This window comes from Castor canadensis, chromosome 5 (assembly GCF_047511655.1).
Source record: "Castor canadensis chromosome 5, mCasCan1.hap1v2, whole genome shotgun sequence".
NCBI lineage: Eukaryota > Metazoa > Chordata > Mammalia > Rodentia > Castoridae > Castor > Castor canadensis.
The window spans coordinates 128,012,722-128,032,192 of NC_133390.1; the positions used below are offsets into that span (position 1 = coordinate 128,012,722).

Below are 19,471 nucleotides of genomic sequence, written 5' to 3' on the forward strand. Positions count from 1 at the left end.
TCCTAAGTTGTTAGCATATCTGTTCTATGACAATCAGTTTTGAGTTACTATTAGCATACTAAAGAAAAAAAGAGAAACACTTTTTACCACTGGTAATTTAAAACTTAACAACATGAAAGATATCCAAACAATTGACAATGAAAATATCAATACTTTCTGTGCTGGAGATCAATTAATAACAACTTAAGATTTATTTCCAAAGCTTTCCTTGACCTTGTGCAATGGGATTTTTGTTCTGAGAAATGAAAAGCATAATACTGTTTTCAATAAAAACAAAACTTACGTATTTAAGGTTTCAATGAGACACAGACACACGCCTTCTCGAGATCGAAAATTCTTATGCTTAAAACCAGAAGCCAATTGTTCCCAAACGTACTATTTGAAAGAAAAGTAAACATATATAACAAAAACTTATGTAAATTAAATATTTTAATTCTTTCTAGCCTTATAACCAAGTTCATTGGTAACTTCATTTTTTTCTTCAGACTGTTTACTTCCCTATATAGGCCAACTACCTCTTATCCAAATTGCTTGGGACTAGAAGCACTTCAGATTTTGGAATATTTACATTTACATAGTAAGATATCATGAGGATGGGGCTTATCCCTAAACACAGAACCCACTTATACTTCATATTATACTTCATATATAACCCTAAAGGTTATTCCATTTATTTTTTAAAATTTGTTTTGGCAGTACTCATGTCTGAGGCTCAGGGCCAAGAGCTCTACACTTGAGTCAAACCCCCAGCATTTTTTACTTTAGTTAGTTTTTAGTTGAGTCCCATTTTTTTTTTGCACTGGACAGCCTGGGACCACAATCCTCCTATGCCTCCGACATGGCTAGGATTACAGACATGCTTTACCATACCCAATTTGTTTGCTGAGCTGGGTCTTGCTAACTTTTTGCCCAGGCTGCAGCAAATCATGATCTTCCCAATCTCCACCTCCTTAGTAGCCTGAAAGTTATCTTATACAATATATATTTTTAGTACATTTGAATTTTGTCTGTAGCCTGTCGCATGAGGTCAGGTGTGGAATTTTCCACTTGTGTGGTTATGTCAATGCTCAAACAGCTTTGGGTTCTGGAAGCTGGTCATGGTGGCATGCACACAAAATCTCACCACTCAGGAGGCTAAGGCAGATTGATTAAGAGTTCTAGGCTAGCCTGGGCTACATAAAAAACCTGATCTAAAACAACAACAAAAAAAAGTCCTGGTATTTCATGCCTGTGGCAACTTCAGAGGTCCAGACAGGAGACTTACAATTCAAAGCCAACCTGGTCAAAGATGGTGCAAAACCTTATCTGAAAAACAAACTAGAATCAGGCAGGACAGCACACCCCTATAATCTAGGCACTTTAGAGTGGAGCTCAGGAGTTTGAAGCCAGTCAGGGAAAAAGGTTCATGAGACCCCATTTCAAAAACAAACAAACAAAAAAAAGTTGGGCATGGTGATGGACATCTGTCATCCCAGCCACTCAGGAAGTATAAATAGGAGGATCACAGTCCAGTCTGGCCTGGGCACAAACATGAGACACTATTAAAAAAAATAACTAAAAGAGAAAGGGCTGGGGGTAAGGCTCAAGTGGTAGAATGTCTATTTAGTTCATACTCCAGAACCCCCCCAGAAAAAAAATTCTTCAATAGGATTAGATTCAGCAACATCTCTGGAACTCCATTCTATAAAAATACTTACATTTATGTCCAAAGATAGAAGTACAAAGATGTGTTACAGTACTCTTTGTAATAACAAAAACCCAAGAACAATTTAAAATGTAAATTAATAAGGAATATCAACCAAAGTATTAACAGAGATTTTGTTCTAAGGTACAAAATATCTGGGAATGCAGTTTACTTTTACAATTCAGTACTCCTCGCATTTTTTACTAAACATATGTGACATTATAATTTCAAACTGCATTTTAAGTATATGAGATTGCTATGCACAGACATGTTCTGGTTTGGTTTTTTTTTTCTACTTATACTACTTTCTCAATCTCTGTTTACACATCAATTTATTTTTACTCTCCTTTCAAAATACCTCCATGCTGTGGCTTGTGCCCCCAGGATTCATGTGTTAGAGGCCTCATCCTCAGTGTAATGTGGGTTTAAGGTGGTAGGACCTTTTAAGAGGCAGGGCCTAGTGAGATATCAAGACTGGCCACTCCCTATTGCTCTAGGCTCTGTCTCACCATGTGATCAACTCAGATGCAGGCAAGGGTTCCTCCCCTTATGGTGCCATCTACCATACTGTGTTGCGTCTAGGCGGGCCCATGCCAGAGATGGTGCTCTGCTGTTTGGACTTTCCATCTCCAAAACTATAAGCTAAATAGATCATTCACTACAAGTATCCAGTCCCATATATTTTGTTAAAAGTAACAAAAAATGAACTGATACATTCTATCAGGGCAAATGATTTCTACTGTATTCACAAAACACAGGTTTCTGTCATAGAATATATGCCTTATAAAACTAGTAACCACCTATTAAAAGAATTTCTTAATGTCTCTGTAAGAGTTGCAGAAATTAATAAAACATTGAGTTTTCAAAATAAGATTTCTCAACTCAACATTTTATAATTTGCAAGCAAGGAAAACCAGAAAATTGTAAAAAGTATTAATACAGTCAGTATATTGTCAAATCACTTAAATCTATGATTCCAGGGGGGTTTTTTTAACATACAGAATAGAAAATAATAAAAGAAAAAAAATTAAATATTGACACTGCACCTTAGATTTTAACTTCTTTAAAACATTAGCAACAATATCTAAAAATTCCAGTATTCATGCCGCCTGAAGCCTTACTAACTTGCTATGATTACAATCTATCTTTACTGATAGTTCACCATCAATTAGAAAAGTTTAAATTTTAAAATGTAGGCCTACCATAGGTGATGCTACTTCATCCATTAACTTCAATGTCAGAGTCTGAGCTTCTTCTCGAACTTTGTCTTTGGCATCTCCCATTCTGTCTATTAAAGCTACAATAACTAAATGGGCGGGGAGGGGAAAGAACAGTAAATATATGTAACTCAGCTCCATTACAAACTATATTATACAAAACTACAAACAACATTGTTTCCATAAATGAAGAGTTATGAGAAGAAACTGTATTACGTTCCTTATTCATAAGTCCAGTAAAAAATAACTGAGAAGCAAATTTAAACATAGTATATGCAACATGAAATCCACCTAGGGTAGTGTTCAAGAAACAGCCAAAAAAATAATATTCTTCTTAAAAATATGTATAAATGGTCAAGCTCTACAGACAAGCCAGGGAATGTTTATTTCCAATAGTCAAAACGGGAAACCTCTGGTAGTGGGAGGAAGAGGCGCCATCAGAAAATGCAGGGAGGGAAAGTTTAAAGAACTGGCCATTTTAGTTTCTTAACTCAGGCATAGCCAGGTGTGTTGGGTTTTGTATGGATGACCTATTCCACAACTGACAAAGAGAAACAAAAAACATAGGCCCCTGGGATGGGACTGAGGGTTTTTTCTATCATGTCCTAGACTTTGGCACCATTCCTTGAAAAGTGGCAGGAAAGGCAGGTAAAGTCCATTCTTGGACAGTTTTCATGATCAAGATTGTTGTAACTAAAATTAGAAATAAGGGCAAAATAGTTTCTGCTGGGTATTGAGTGGGGGGGAGAGGGAGGGGGCAGACTGGGTGGTAAGGGAGGGGGTGGGGGCAGGGGGGAGAAATGAACCAAGCCTTGTATGCACATATGAATAATAAAAGAAAAATGAAAAAAAAAAAAAAAAGATTGTTGTAACTATAAATCAACAATGCACCACAAAAAAAATCACATCCTATATGGGGAAGAAGGTAGAGTTCAGCGGGAACAGGTTCTAAAGTCACTTCACAGGCAAAAATCTCAGTTAAAAATATCCTTCTGTGTTGCTTCAAATTTCCTCTATCATTTGGTATAGTGGTACCAGGCATGTGAGCTTGAATATATTATTTAACAGCTTTTTGTCTATTTCCTCACATATAAATCGTGGGTGGCAGTACTCACCCCAGAGAATTATTGAAAATTAAAAAGTAATACAGGTAAACAGTTGAGAAAGTGAAGGGCACAGAGCAAGCTCTATCATATGTCACCTACTATCACTATTATCATCTTCCATTTTTTTTTAATTTTTATTTTATTCATATGTGCATACAATGTTTGGGTCATTTCTCCCCTTTCCCCCATCCCTTCCCTTACCCCCTCCTCCCCCCCACCCCCTCACTACCCGGCAGAAACTATTTTGCCCTTATTTCTAATTTTGTTGAAGAGAGAGTATAAGTAATAATAGGAAGGACCAAGGGTTTTTGCTAGTTGAGATAAGGATAGCTATAAAGAGAGTTGACTCGCATTGATTTCCTGTGCGTGTGTGTTACCATCTAAGTTAAGTCTTCTTGAACTAACCTTTTCTCTAGTTCCTGGTCCCCTTCTCCTATTGGCCTCAGTTGCTTTAAAGTATCTGCTTTAGTTTCTCTGCGTTGAGGGCAACAAATGCTATCTAGTTTTTTAGGTGTCTTACCTATCCTCATACCTCCCTTGTGTGCTTATCATCTTCCAGGTTCACATGCAAAGAAATTTTTTGTTTCTCTGGCATTACAGTTAAATGGCCTTCCTTTCTCTTGAAGCAATGGAAGCCTAGGTCTATTTTTAACAAGGAAAGTAGAAAGAAATAAAATCAAGAAAAGTGATATTTGTCTTGTTAGTAATAGATAGCTTAGGTGAAAAAATGATTGTGCAAGAAAACAAAGCCCTGAAGCTGTGTGTAGTGGTCCAAACTGTAATTCCAGCTCTCAGGAGGCTGAGGCAAGAGGGTCACAAGTTTGAGGCCAACCTGGGCTACAAAGCAAAACCCTGTCTCAAAGAAACAAAAATGTCACAGTCCTCACCATAAAAATCAAAGCCTCATTAAGAGGCAATGAAGATTGGGTAGGGCTGGGGATAGGCTCAGTGGTACAGCCTTTGCCAAATACATGCAAGCCCTGCATTCAGTCCACAGCATCCTGGGGAAGAGGAGGGAAGAGGGAAGAAGAAGAAGAGAGAGGCAGGGAGGGAGGTAGGGAGGGAATCAAACACTGGAAGCTTCAGTCAGAGAGAACAATATAAACTTTTCTCATCCAGCTTGGATATATTATTAACAGTAGAGGAATTATCCAATACTTGTAAAAATGGCTATAGGCCCACTAGGTCTCCAGAATAGCACAAGATAAAAGTAAACACCAAGTGTTAGATATTCTGTAGCAAGCACTGAATTATCTTACTTACTCCTCACAACAATCCTTCTGAATAGAGTAGGTCACTTAACAGAGAAGACCCAAAGGGATGGAGTAACTTGCCCAAATCACACAAATGGCAGGTAGTGAAACCAGAATTTAAATAACCTACACAAGGTTGACTTATAAACTGAGGGGTGTGTATTTGTGTGTGTGTGTGTGTACCATGTAAAAACAGTGGAAAAAAGATACTTCTTTTCCTAAGAGGTAGAATTTAATTTCAAAAAGAAAATTCAAATATTGGCCCAAATAGGGGATCATTTCAATATTTAAAAGTCATTTTATAAAATATAAACAAACATCTCACACTACATAAATTTAATATTATAGCCATTAAACTAAATTCTTGTTTTTGCATTGAAATCCCTTTTTGAGCTGGGTGTAATGATGCATACCTATAATCCCAGTCTGGGGCTCAGAGCAAGACTGTCTCAGTAAATAAACAAACAAATAAATAAACGAATGAATGACTGGACAGATAAATCCCTGTTAAACAGAATGAGATTAGACTCTTAGTCCTTAATTATACACAACTGAGTAAACTTCAAAGTCCCCAAACTTCAGTTTCCTTGCCTATACTAAGGAGGGACACCAGACCCATGAGGCACATGACTAGGGAGAGGACGGGAAGGAGACTTTCTAAGCATTTAGAAGTGTTGGCAACCACCCCTAAAGATCCACATACAATATAACGATCACTGAGTCATCATTAAATATGATGAACAGATGACATTCTTAGTTTTCACTATGTAGGCTCTCAAGAATTTGTTAAACGAATGAATCAATCTATCAGATCAAATTGGGGAAGTGAAACACAGAAGGCTGAAGTGTAGGTGTTAGTGTATTTTATTCTCCTAGCATTGGACAAGATATAAAACCATTTTCCAAGATGCAAACCTGATGATAGAGTATCCTGACTATTCTAATAGTCCTTCTAACATACCATTTTGGGTAAAATCTATGCTTAAAATTTGTAAAATAAGTAGGAGGGGGAGGATATAAGGAAAGAATGTAGGAGGACAAATATGGTGGAGATATTATGTACTAATGTATGAAAATGGAAAAATGAGACCTGTTCCAGAAGTTGGGGGGAGGGAGATAAAGGAGAATGATGGAGAGGGTGAATTCAACTATGATAAGTGTAAGAACTTTTGTAAATGTCACAATGTACCCCCTGTACAATAATAAAAAAAAACTTTAAAAGATGCTATGAAATGTCAACAAAATTGCAAAATAAAGCCAGACACAGTGGCTTGTACCTGTATCTCAGCTACTTGGGAGGTGAAGATGAGGATAATCATGGATCAAGGTCAGCCCAGGCAAAAAGTTATGAAGCCCATCTTAACAAATAAGCCAAGTATGGTAGTTCATTTCTGTAATCCCTGCTCTATGGGAGGCTATAGGTCCAAGACCAACCCTGGGCAAAAATGTAAGACTTTACCTCAAAAATAACCTATACCAAAATGGGCTCAGAGCAAAGCACCTGCCTAGCAAAGGCAAAGCCCTGAGTTCAAAAAATAAGATATGTAATCCTTTATTAAATTCAGTTACCATAAAAACCAGGAGTAATGATCAGTGTTAAATGTAAATTATATAGTTTTTGATTTGGAAAATTTTATTTTTTCTATAATATATGTAGTCACAAAAGAAAATTAAAATGCTTGATATTAATATGTGAGTAGATGGATTTCATATTTAAGAATTATGTAATAGAGCCCATACTCATTTTTGGAATGGTATCTAAAACTGAACATGACTCTCAATTTTCCTAAAACATTTCTTCACTTCTAATATAAAAGGGCATTTTTTAAAACTATCTATGATACTTAATAGTCTAAGTGCATCAAAACAAAACTTTATTGCTCAAATTCATGTTGCAGAAGCCCATTAGGACGTAATTTAATTCAATTCCTTCCTTTTACAGAGAGACTCCTAACATGATTTAGCTAAGGTCTGTGACAGTGCTAAAACAAGAAGGCTAACTTTGGGATTAAGTCCAGGGCTTTACCTCTTTGACAGCACACAGATACAATGCCTATCTTGAGGAAGTGTTACATTCTCCAAATCAAAAAGAATGACAAGATAAGTTCTGTATGTGTAAAAGTACATAGGCTCAGTAAGTGAGTAAAAAGTAGGCATTCAGTAAGTGGTAGAAAGTTATGATAAAAATTTTCTAATAGCTAGGCATCTGTAATCCTATGTACTTAGGAGGTTGAGATCACGAGGACAGTTACAAAGCTGGAGGATCTGCTCAACTGGTAGAGCACCTGCTTTGCAGACGTGAGGCCCTGAGTCTCACCAAAGGAAAAAAATTTTTTTTCCTATTACCTGACACAAATTATCCTACTTTTTCTGTACATTTACTGTTAGTCAATATTGTTTTCACTTTGAGGGACCTTCATTGTCCTTAATAAACTCAGAGATGCCACATCATACGTCAATTTCTCAAAGTCAGAAATAGGAATGCTTATGCAAAAATTCAACTTTAAACATTGATTCCAAGTACTTTAAGAAAATGCATAAGCAAATAAAATATGGTTTTAGAGCTTAGGTTTTAACATCTACTACAGGATTTTAAGCAAAAGACTGACAGGAAAAATCTTCTCTTCAAAGATTTTAATACAGAGGACGAATGAGAACTAAGTAATGATTAATAATAATAAATAATAAAAATAATAAAGATGGAGAAAACTACTAGATGCTTCTGCAGAAAATGAAAGAACTGACAGAATTTGGTGGTGTATCAACCATGAATAAAAAAGATGACCAAACATACGTGCAAACAAGTGTGACAATACATTGACATTATGAGACATTAACTTAATCCACAAAAGAAAATCATTAACATTCAAGGTTATTGTCTGTATGTTGCTATGTAATAGAATAACAAACTCACTCACAAAGTATTCCAAAAGGCCTATGAAAGTCACTCAGTTTTACAAAACAAGCCACAGCAAACTATGTAATCCTAACTGTTATCCAAAGATGATACTAGTATGTTGACCGTACAGCAAACATACTTGAAGTGCGTGCTACTCAGGGTACGGCCAGCAGCTCAGGACCAGTCTACAAACTGATAAAGAAAGTGGTATTTATGAAATGTTTCTGAAGCAATCTAACCAAAGTAATTTTGTTTGCTGAATCTAATAATAAAAATATTGAGATGCAGGCAGTATTTTGCTCAGTGGTAGAGTACGTGCTTAGTATGTAAAAGGCTCTGGGTTCAACTTCCTACACCAAAATCAAAACTGAACCAAACAAAAGTAGGGTTTTGTTTTTTTCATTTCATTTTGCTACAATTTATTTTGATTATATCTTATAAAATGTTGGTCCGAACAGACCAGCAGTGGAAGAACTGGTCCTTCCCATTTCATGTAAATTATAGTACAAATGTTGTTTTACAAAACAGTAAAGATACAGAAAAAAACTGAAAATGTGAAGGAAACATCTATTAGAAGTACTTAGCAAGTTTTGTTTTGTTGCTTTCTTAGTTTTTTACCTCAAAAGAACTATTTATTCAAATAGGTTTAAAATCTTTGGGTAAATTAATACACTACGTAGCCAATCTCTAGGTTATACATAACTACATTTTAAAATTTATAGAGAACTAATTCTGTTCAACCAAAACTAGGGAGAAAAAAGCTGCTGCTATATCAAACTCAACAATGATTTTTAAATAAGTGAGGTTAACTTACCCATTGCTACATAGGATTTAAATCGTGTTGATAATCTGTCCACAAAGGCACTTAAAATTTCCAATCCTAATAATGATACCTACAGACAGAAAGAAATGCAAATGAGTACAAATTACTGATGCGTATTTTAATATCAGCTTTTTTTTTTTTTTTTTTTTTAGTGGTACTGGGGTATGAACTCAGGGCCTCATGCTTGCTAGGCAGGTGCTCTACCATTTGTGCTACTTCACCAGCCCATTTTTTTGCTTTAGTTATTTTTTGGGTAGGGGCTGGCATCAGACTATGATTCTCCTACCTATACCTCCCCATAGCTGGGATCACAGGCTCACACTACCATGCCTGGCTTATTGGTATAGATGGGGTCTCACTAACTTTTTGCCTGGGCTGGCATAGAACCACCATCTTCCCTTCTTGATCTCTACCTCCAAGTAGCTAGGATTACAGGGCACCACCCCGCCCTTCCCTCAGCATGTAACTTTTAACATGGTTGTATCAGCAAGTTTTTAAAAAATGAGACTGATGTATTCAGGATTACACAGGAGGCTGAGGTACCCTATTCTCAATAATAATACTTTGTAAATTTATCGGAAGATAGTAACAAAGCATATTTGGCAAAAAGTTCATAAATGGTAAATTAGGTGAAGGTTACACAGGCGTTCACTGACTATACTTGCAACCAACTTGCCTTTAACTTTAAAATGTTTCCTAAGTGAAACAATTAAAAATTCAAGAGTACTCTTAATTACAAAGGAATTGAGCTTCTGTCTAGAACAACTGGAAAAACATCATTCTACTCCCTAGAAAAAGCCAATAATCTAAAAAATCATAATTGTTCTTGAATGTATTAGAAAGCTGAGGTTGTAGAATAACCAGCAAGGGGGGAAATGAAGCTACAATACAAATAGGTAAGAAAATTTAGCTGTATTTAACAAACTGTTAATAACTGAGCATAGGCTAGTATGAAAATGCACAATCTCTAGTGGCCACAGACACAAGCAGAGTTTGTACCCACTTGCAGACTCAAGTTTGCACCCACTGGTGCAAGCTTAATCCACAAACATCCATAGTCATGATTAAGACTGAAGGCTGGGCAAGACTGGGCAAGAGACTGACTCGGTGGTACAGGTATAGGGGGGAGGGAGCAGATGACCTGGCAGGAAAGGTACACATTTTTCCAGTACCCTGTTGTATGGAAAAGAAAAGTCTGAAATACCGAGGGAAGGTGATCCAACACTGTTACCCCTAGGGCATGGGTAAAACCCACTGCTGTAGAGGAAAGGAAAAAGATTACACAGCTCTCTACCTTAATGAAGAAACAGAAAACCATCCTCCACCCAAATAATTAAAGGTCTGCAGGTTTGGGGGTTGGGGGAGTGTTCTTTGATGAATCTTCAAGGACTCAATGATGAAGACCAAGACTCAAGAACAAAGAACCCCTAAGACTCAATCTAGACCAGAAAATCAATAGAATAACTCCACTCCTCACAACCAGGCTAGTAAGCACAGTATAAGAAACAACAGGCTTCTTTCCACCACACAGGAAAGAGCAGGAACATGGCAGGGTAAAGGAGAAGGTGGATGGGAGGAGAGGCTTCTATGAAGCATAGGGAAAACAGGGAAGGCCTAAAGTGTAGGGTGGAGCAGAACACCTTCCATCAAACTGATCCAGTGATAGAGGAACCTAGAGCAAATATGAACTACAAGTAACTATAGTAACCGCAATATGCAAACCTAACTCAACCAGACTAGACTGATTATACAGTTCTATACTACAAGCTTAGCAGAAAAACCATGCCATTTCCAAACAAAAGTACCATTTAACTTAGTCTCAAATTTCTTGAACACTCTCCAGCTTTCAAATAAAAATTATGAGATACACAATTTGTGTGTGGGGGGTGGGGGAGCACCACAATGATACAATAGATCCTAATGTCAAGACCAAAGCCATCGACAGAACAAAATACAAAGATATACCATAGGTCTGAACCATCAAAGAATTTAAAATAACAGGAATTCCTGTGTTAAGCTGTAGTGAAAAGAGCAGGCAACACGCGTGAATGAATGAGGAATTTTAACACAGAGCTGGAAATCCTGAGTCAAATGCAAATGATAAAACATAAAATGTGCTTTATTAAAAAAGTGGCAAAAAGGATTAAGAATGCCTCTGATGGGCTCATCAATAGGTTTGCCAGAGAGAAGAAAAGAATTATTAGTGAATATGTAGAGAGGTTCATAGAAATTACCTAAATTAAAACATAAAAAGGGAAGAAGAGGGAGAGGATTCATAGTATTTAAAGAACAATGGAGTAATATCAAGCTGTCTAGCATATATGCCATAGGAATGCCAGAGGAAAAGAAAGATCAAGGCAAAAAACATTTAGAGAGAAAATGGCTAAGAATTTGATAAAAATAATGAAAAGAATCAAAAAACCTGAAAGTCTCAGAGGACTGCAAAAAGGGAAATTCCAAGAACTACCAAGACTCATGATATTCAAAGTGTTAAAATCAAAAGAAAAGAAAATCTTAAAATCAATGAAAAGAAAAAGAAAGAAAAGACAAGCACAGAAAACTTCTGCCAAAAAAAGTAAATCAGGAAACACTGAGTGACATCTTCACAGCACTGAAAGAAATCCTATCCACTCATACTTCTGTACCTAGTATAAATGCCCTTCAACAGTAATGGAGAAATAAAGACTTTTCAAATGAACAAAATCTGATAGAATTCATTACAGAAGATCTGCATTATAAAAAATGTTGAGAGCCGGGCCCTGGTGACACAGAGCTATAATCCTACTACTCAGGAAGCAAAGATCAGGAGGATCATGGTTCAAAGCCAGCCCAGGCAAATAGTTCATGAGAACCTATCTTGAAAATACCCTTTGGAAAAAAAAAAAAAAAAGAGGCTTGTGGAGTGGCTCAGGGTGTAGGTTCAAACTTCAGTACCAAAAAAGAAAAAAGAAATGTTAAGTGAAAATCTTTAGGCAAAAAGTACACAACAGCAGACTAAGATCAACACAAAGAAATAAGTATATTTTTGGGAAATATAGGTGAAATTAAAGTAAATATTTAAAAACTTAAAATATGTTTAATCACAAAAAATAATTGACACTCTAAAGCAGATACTAGAACTAATGAGTTTAGGAAAGTCATGTTATTAAAAAATCAACTGCAGGCTTGTGGAGTGGCTCAAGTGGTAGAGCACCTTCCTAGCAAGCATGAGGCCCTGAGTTCAAACCACAGTACCACAAAAAAACAAAACAAAACAAAAAATCAATTCAGTGGTGGCTCACAGTTTGGAAGGCAGAGACAGGATGATCTCAAGTGAAATCAGCCTAGGCTACATAGGGAGACCCTGTCTCAAAATACAAAATAAGATAAAAAATAAATGTGTTTCTATCTACTAGCATTCAACAACTAAGGACTGAAATGTATTAACATAGTACCATTGACAAACTAACAAAACTCACAAAATACTTACATATGGATACAACAATTCAAAATCTACATGCTAAAATTACAAAATGCTAATGAAGATAACAAAAAGCTATAAATGGATAGATATACTAAGTTCATCGGTCAGAGAACCCAATATTATAAAGATTTCAAACTGACAAAACCCACAAAATACTTACATATGGACTACAACAATTCATGCTAAAATTCATGCTAACATTACAAAATGCTAATGAAGGTAACAAAAAGCTATACATGGATAGATATACCAAGTTCATCGGTCAGAGGACCCAATATTATAAAGATTTCAAGCTCCAGAATTTATTTTTAGAGAGTAAATATAATGCCAATCAAACTCCCATCAGGACTGGTTGTAGAAACTGACAAGCTGATCTTGAAATATATATGAAAAGGTAAATGAATTAGATTACCTATACCAAAATTGAGTAACAAAAAACTAATCAAATTACCTAATTTCAAGACTTAATATAAAACTATAGTAATATGACAGTAGGTAGGTATTAATAAAAAGACTGACACGTAACTCGACAGAACAGAAAAGAGAGTGAAAAATAGACCAGAACATCTATGTTTTCTGTTCTGTGCAAAGGCAATTCAATGAAGGAAAAAGACTTTCAACAAATGATATTATAATTAGACATCCACATGCAAAAAGAACAAATCTTACCCCGTATATCACATTATTTAAAAAATTAAGAAAAATGGATCAGAGATATAAATGTAAAACCTAAAAACTACATTAAAAGTTATTAAAAATGAGAAGTGTTTTACAGTGTTGGGAATCGTAAAAGTGGTCCTTTTTATTTTTTTGCAGTGCTGGGGAATTGAACCCAAGATCTTGCCCACTGCTAGGCAACTGCTCTACCACCAAGCTACATCCCCAGCCCTTTGAAAATGAAATAAAACAAACCACTTTAAATTTATATCCAGTTAGTAGTATAACCACACAAAGACTATTCTTAGTTACCTAAAAATGCAGTTATTTGACTTTATACCTCCACTGGGATAAAGGCAAAACTGCCAAAAAGAAACTGTGAACTGTTTTCTAGAAATATTATTGTTGACAGAGATACAGACAGAAGAGTAAGAAGTAAAAACTGTAGTCCTGAATCCATTATCTTTTTGTGTGTGTGTGTGTGTGTGATACTTGGGTTTGAACTCAAGGCTTGTGCTTATAAGGCGGGTGCTCTATTGCTTGAGCCACACCTCCAGCCCCTCTTTCTTTAAAATTAAAATAAAATCTAACTCTGCCCGTCAAAGAAAATCTAGAAACTATGACCAAACCAGTAATGAGTACCACTAACACCATATCATCGTCTCTAGATACCATATCCTACTAAAAGGAGCCAGAGTTTAAATACAATATCTTGTAAGATCACATAGCAAAGATGACATTACTAAGGGCATGCCAAGATAGGACAGTTTGAATATCAAAAGGGATATTAACTGCATTGTCTTAAAACACATTAGTCATATTTAAATACACAAGTTCATGATACGAAAATCAAAACAATTTGGTTAACATAGAGGGATACTAGAAAACCGTATTATTTTCACAATTAGTATTTTTTTTAAAAGGGAAGAATCATATTAACATACCTGCCATTCTATGCAGATCTGCCATTCTTTACAATGAGGTGGTCAAGAATTAGAGTCAGAATCAGAGATATGATGATACACCATTGGGTAACCAAACAATTTTAAGTGAGGGAAGTTTGTCTTTTAAAGTATTCCAGCTAATAAATGAAGGAATGACAGAATAGAACATCACCATTTTACAAACCCTAATGAATTAACAGATCTGTACATTAAACATCAGTGGCTGTTAACATCACAAAAAAAGACTTAAGACTTTATGTGTTTCCTAAGAGGAGAAAATGAATTAAATGAGACTTAACAAATATGTTAACTCTGGTAGCAGAGTTATAATAATCTCCCAAAGGTGCTTACATCCTAACCTCCAGAATCTGTGAATGTTTTATCCTATGTGATAAAAGGGACTTTGCAGCGTGATTAACGATCTTGAGAGGGAAAATTTACCCTGAATATTCCCAGGCCCAATGTACCACAAGAATCATCCTTTGTTCTTTGGTGGTTTTTTTTGTTTTTGTTTTTGTTTTTTTCAGTGAGAACACTTGAGACCTACTTTCTTAGCAAATTTCAAGTGTATAATAAATTACTAACTGTGGTTACCACAGCATAGATTAAATATCCAGAATTTAGTTATAACTGAAAACATGCACCCTTTGACTAACATCTCTCCATTTCTCCTGGTTACTACCATTCTATTTTCTGTTACTATTGAGTTCGACTTTTGTCTTTTAGATTCCATGTGATAAGATCATGCGATTTGTCTTTGTGTGTCACTTAGTAAGATGTCTTCCAAGTTGATCCATGTTGCCACAAGTAACAGTTTTTTGTTTGTTTTTTGGACAGTACTGGGGGGTTTGAACTCAAGGTCTCACAATGCTAGGCAGGCACTCTACCACTTGAGCCATTCTGCTAGCCCTTTTTTGTGTTGAATATTTTCAAAAGATAGGGTCTCATAAACTATTTGCCCAGGCTGGCCTTGAACCATGATCCTCCTGATCTCTGCCTCCAAGTAGCTAGAATTACAGGCATTATCATCCTTTTTTTAAAGGATGAATAATGTCCCTGTGTGTGTACATATCACATTTTCTTTATGCACTCATCTGTTTGATAAACATGTAAGTTGTGTCCACATCTTGGCTACTATAAATAATGCTTCAATGAACGTGAGAGTACAAATCTCTTTAATAGTGATTTTATTTCCTTTAAGTATACATAGCCTTAGAACTGGGATTGCTGGATCATATGGTAGGTCTATTTTAATTTTTCTGAGAAATCTCAGTACTGTTTCCTATAATGGCTGTACTAACATATTCATATCAACAGTATACAAAGGTTCCTTTTTCTCTATATTCTCACCTACACTTATTGATGAGACATCTGACTTCTGGACAAGAAGACACTGTTAACAGGTTTGATGTGGTATTGCATAATGGTTTTTATTTGCATTTCCCTGATGATTAATGATGTTGAACATTTTTGCATATACCTGTTGGCCATTTATACATCTTCTTTTGGCAAATATCTTTTCAAATCTTTTACCAATTTTTGAATTGGGGGGGTGGTTTGACTTGTTTTTACTATTCAGTTACATGAGATCCTCATATATTTGAGATATTAACTTCTTGACAAATACATGCTTTGCAATTACTTTGTCCCAGAGTAGATTGTTTTTGCTTTGTTTCCTTTGTTGTGCAGAAACATTTTAGTGTAATGTAGTCCCACTTGCTTTTTTGACTTTTGTTACCTGTGCTTTTGGTGTTAAATCCAGAAAAATCTTTGCTAATACCAGTGTCAGAGAAATTTCCCCTTATGTTTTCTTCTAAGAGTTTTTACAGTTTCAGGACTTATATTTAAGTTTTATTTTTACTTTTTGTGTATGGTGTAAGATAAATGTCCAATTCCATTTTTTTGTATATGTACATCCAGTTTTCCCAATACTATTAATTGAAAAGGCTATCTTTTCCCTATTGTATTCTTGGCATCTTTACTAAAAAGTAGTTGACCACACATATGTGGGTTTATTTCAAGGGTCCTTATAAGAGGGAGTCTTCATAAGGACAAGACTTTATCAGAGTCAGAAGAGAGGTAATGATATAAGCAGAGGTTAGAGAGAATTTTTTTTTCCCAGTACTGGGGTTTAAACTCAGGGCCTACACCTTGAGCCACTCCACCAATCCTGTTTTGTGAAGGGTTTTTTTCAAGATAGGGTCTCGCAAACTATCTGCCCAGGCTGGCTTCAAACTGCTGTCCTCCTGATCTCTGCCTCCTGAGTAGCTAGGATTACAGGTGTGAGCCACTAGTGCCTGGCCAGAAAGTAAGTTTTTAAGATGCTACATTGTTGGGTTTAAAGATGAAAAAAGATGTCATGAGCTGAGGAGTGCAGGCTGCCTCTAGAAGTTAGAAAACTCTCTCCTAAAGTCTCCCCTAGTATCTCTAGAAAGAATACAATCCTGATTTTACCCAGTGAAAACCATTTCAGACTTCTAATCTCAAGAACTACTAGCTAAGTGTATGGTTATGTTACAGCAGCAACAGAAAACTCATATTAACAAATCACAATGTATAGATCTTATTTGGATCTTGATTTTGCTTAAAATAATTAAAAACTGGAATTCTGAACCCTGGATATATGCTATCAGGGAATTACTGTTTTAGTAACTGTGAAAATGACATTGAGGTTATACTATGGGGGAAGGGGAGTTGTTTGTTTATTTTTTGAGATAGGGTCTTGATCTGTAGCCCAGGCTGGCCACCAACTTGTGACCTTCCTACCTCAGGACCTCAAGTACAGGGACTACAAGCATGCACCACCATACCCAACTTATGGTGGTTTATTTTTAAAGAGCACTTATCTTTGAGATCCTGACTAGACTAGAAAGTCTTATGGATAGAACAAAATGACATCTATGATTTGTGTCAAAGTGAGAGAGTAGGACTGGCAATGGGCTATATGAGTATTATGGTTGAATTTATTTTTCTGTATACTTTTAAATATTTTTCAAAACCCTTCATTTAAAAAAAAATTTTATCGTTTTTTACATTTACTCACATGAGTATACATTGTTGAGGAACTCAAATGCCTCTGCTTACAATCCTTAAAACATGAAAGGTAGGACATTTCTCCTTAAAGGAAAGAATAATGTACTTTCTAACAGGCAGGAAAACAAAATCTCTAACAGCAATTTGGGGACTAAGGCCAAGATTCAATTTTAGGGTGTTTTTAAATCATAAAACTCAAATTTTAAAAAATTAATAAAAGCTGGTGTCATGGCTCACACCTGTAATTCTAGCACTCTGGAGGCTGAGGCAGAAAAGATAGCAATTCAAGGACAGCCTGGGCTAACAGAGCCAGACCGTCTCAAAAATAAATAAAAAATGTTAATGAAATGCTATTAATCCTGAGAAGTCTCAGAACCCTGGGATCATTTCTCCATTCCCCTCCACCTCTACCCCAACCTTTCTCACCCTCTTCACCTATACATTACAAGTATTTGAACACATTTGAGTAATCTGATGTCAACAAACTCACATACAAGTTGACACCCTAGCTACAGTTTCAATTCAATAAAATGTATAATCTTCTAACTAGTTTAGATCAGAAATACTGTCAATCAACAATAGAGCTAAGGAACTGCATGAGATAGTAATGACTACAGCACATTTAAGAATCACAACTAAGAACTTTCCTTGTAAAGTCTGAAAACCAGACAAGTTTTTTGACACCTGGGAAGCACATGAGCTTAATCAATGATTTTCCACAACAGACAGAGCAGAAAAAAAGGTATGTGTTGTTCCTAACAAGTAAACTCCTACAATGCTCCCTCCATCAGTAAGAAATAATATAGGCTACTAGCATTTTTTTTTCACAAAATTAACTTGGAGTATCTGAGAAAATTAGTAGGGCTAGGGTTGTAGCTCAGTTCTTAGCATGTGCTAGGTCCTGGGTTCAGTCTCCATCACTAAAAACAAAACAAAACAAAACAAAATTGTAAATTCTAAGAAAATTAGTGGAAGAATGTTATAGAGTAACTGACTAAGCAAGTGGGCAAATATGAACAGATTCTATGTATAAAATTCAACTATCTACAAATGTTAGAAACTTTAAGCAAAATATCAAAATTTTCCTTTCTTTTTTTGAGCCAGGGTCTCACCATGTAGCCTAGGCTAGCCTCGAATTCATGTTCCTACTGCCTCAGCGTTCTAAGTGCTGGGATTATAGGCATGAACCAGAATCCGCACCTTCAAGTGACTTAAAATTAAAGATAGTGATTAACTCTCAGTAGAATGAGATAGACAAGAAATAAGACCAAATGATTTCCACTTCTAGAATGGAACAATGGTTCTCATAGAGCGTAGGAATAATGGATGCACAATCTACCTACAGATGCAGTCCACAGATAGATGACCATTCTTGGTAGCCCTGCTGGCAGGTATTCAAGTAGATCAATGTTTGAAATCATGTGAGCCTAGAATGTAACCACCATCCCTTATTTTGTATGGTTTTAGTATTTTAGTTTTCCAGGAATGAAACAGATAAGTCAAGGAATAAATATGTTTTCATTTCCTGATCCAACAAATTCTGAACGCCCAGCAGGGGTGTAAATTGCTGGAAGATGAGTGTATACAGTAATGGGAGAAGAGATTTTAATTCCTTCACTTTTTCAGTGAAGTAGGAAGCAAAGTCTTAGTTAACTGATAGTGGAAGAAGAGATAATGATAAGTCTGAGGGGAAAGGAAAAAAATGTAAAATAGTTGTTTAAGTGAAAACGTAAATGAACTAAAAGATACAGTATGATTGTCAGGAGCATTAAGAGACAAATTAAAGTCTAGGAGTTAAAAAAAAAAAAAAACAGTTAAAGAGGTTTTGTGTTTTTCTCCATCCATCTTCAGTTGCTCTGGTGCAAGTATGTGGTAGGCAATGTTGAGTTAACCTGTATTGCATTTTATCAAATAAAGGCATAAAGCAAGAATTAGAAGACAGATGAGAATTAAGAATGAACATAAGCCAGGCACCAGTGGTTTCATACCTCTAATCCTAGCTACTCAGGAGGCAGATGTCAGGAGGACAGCAGTTAGAAGCCAGCACAAACAGCTCGTGAGACCCTATTTTGAAAGCATCAACACAAAAAAGGGCTGGCAGAGTGGCTCAAGTGCTGGAATGCCTGCCTAGCAAGTATAAAACTCCAGTACTGAAAGGGAAAAAAAAAGAATATAAGGGTATGATTAATGATTGACTATGATATTTAGCTCAGTCAAAAGGGAATGTAGGACAATTAAAAGCCTAATGAAGCTAGGCATGGTGGAGCATGCCTGTAATCACTTGAGAGACTGAGGTTTGAAAATCACAAATTCACGTCCAGTCTAGGCTTTATACAATGAATGTCAGGATTGGGACGGGTAGTCAAACTCTAATTTGATACACTAAAGAAAT

At 36.0% G+C, this 19,471-nt stretch overlaps 1 protein-coding gene across 31 annotated transcripts in view; it reads right to left on the minus strand.

Annotated features, from left to right (window-relative positions):
* Positions 1–19,471, minus strand: part of Clasp2 (cytoplasmic linker associated protein 2) — a 206,657-nt gene that overhangs the window by 181,274 nt on the left and 5,912 nt on the right. For all 31 annotated transcript variants that reach the window (XM_074074091.1, XM_074074087.1, XM_074074085.1 and 28 more), the window contains exons 2-4: positions 8,974–9,052; positions 2,887–2,990; positions 284–375 (exon numbers count right to left, since the gene is read on the minus strand). In XM_074074091.1, coding sequence (XP_073930192.1) covers positions 284–375; positions 2,887–2,990; positions 8,974–9,052 — 275 coding nt within the window. The remainder of the gene's footprint in view (positions 1–283; positions 376–2,886; positions 2,991–8,973; positions 9,053–19,471) is intronic.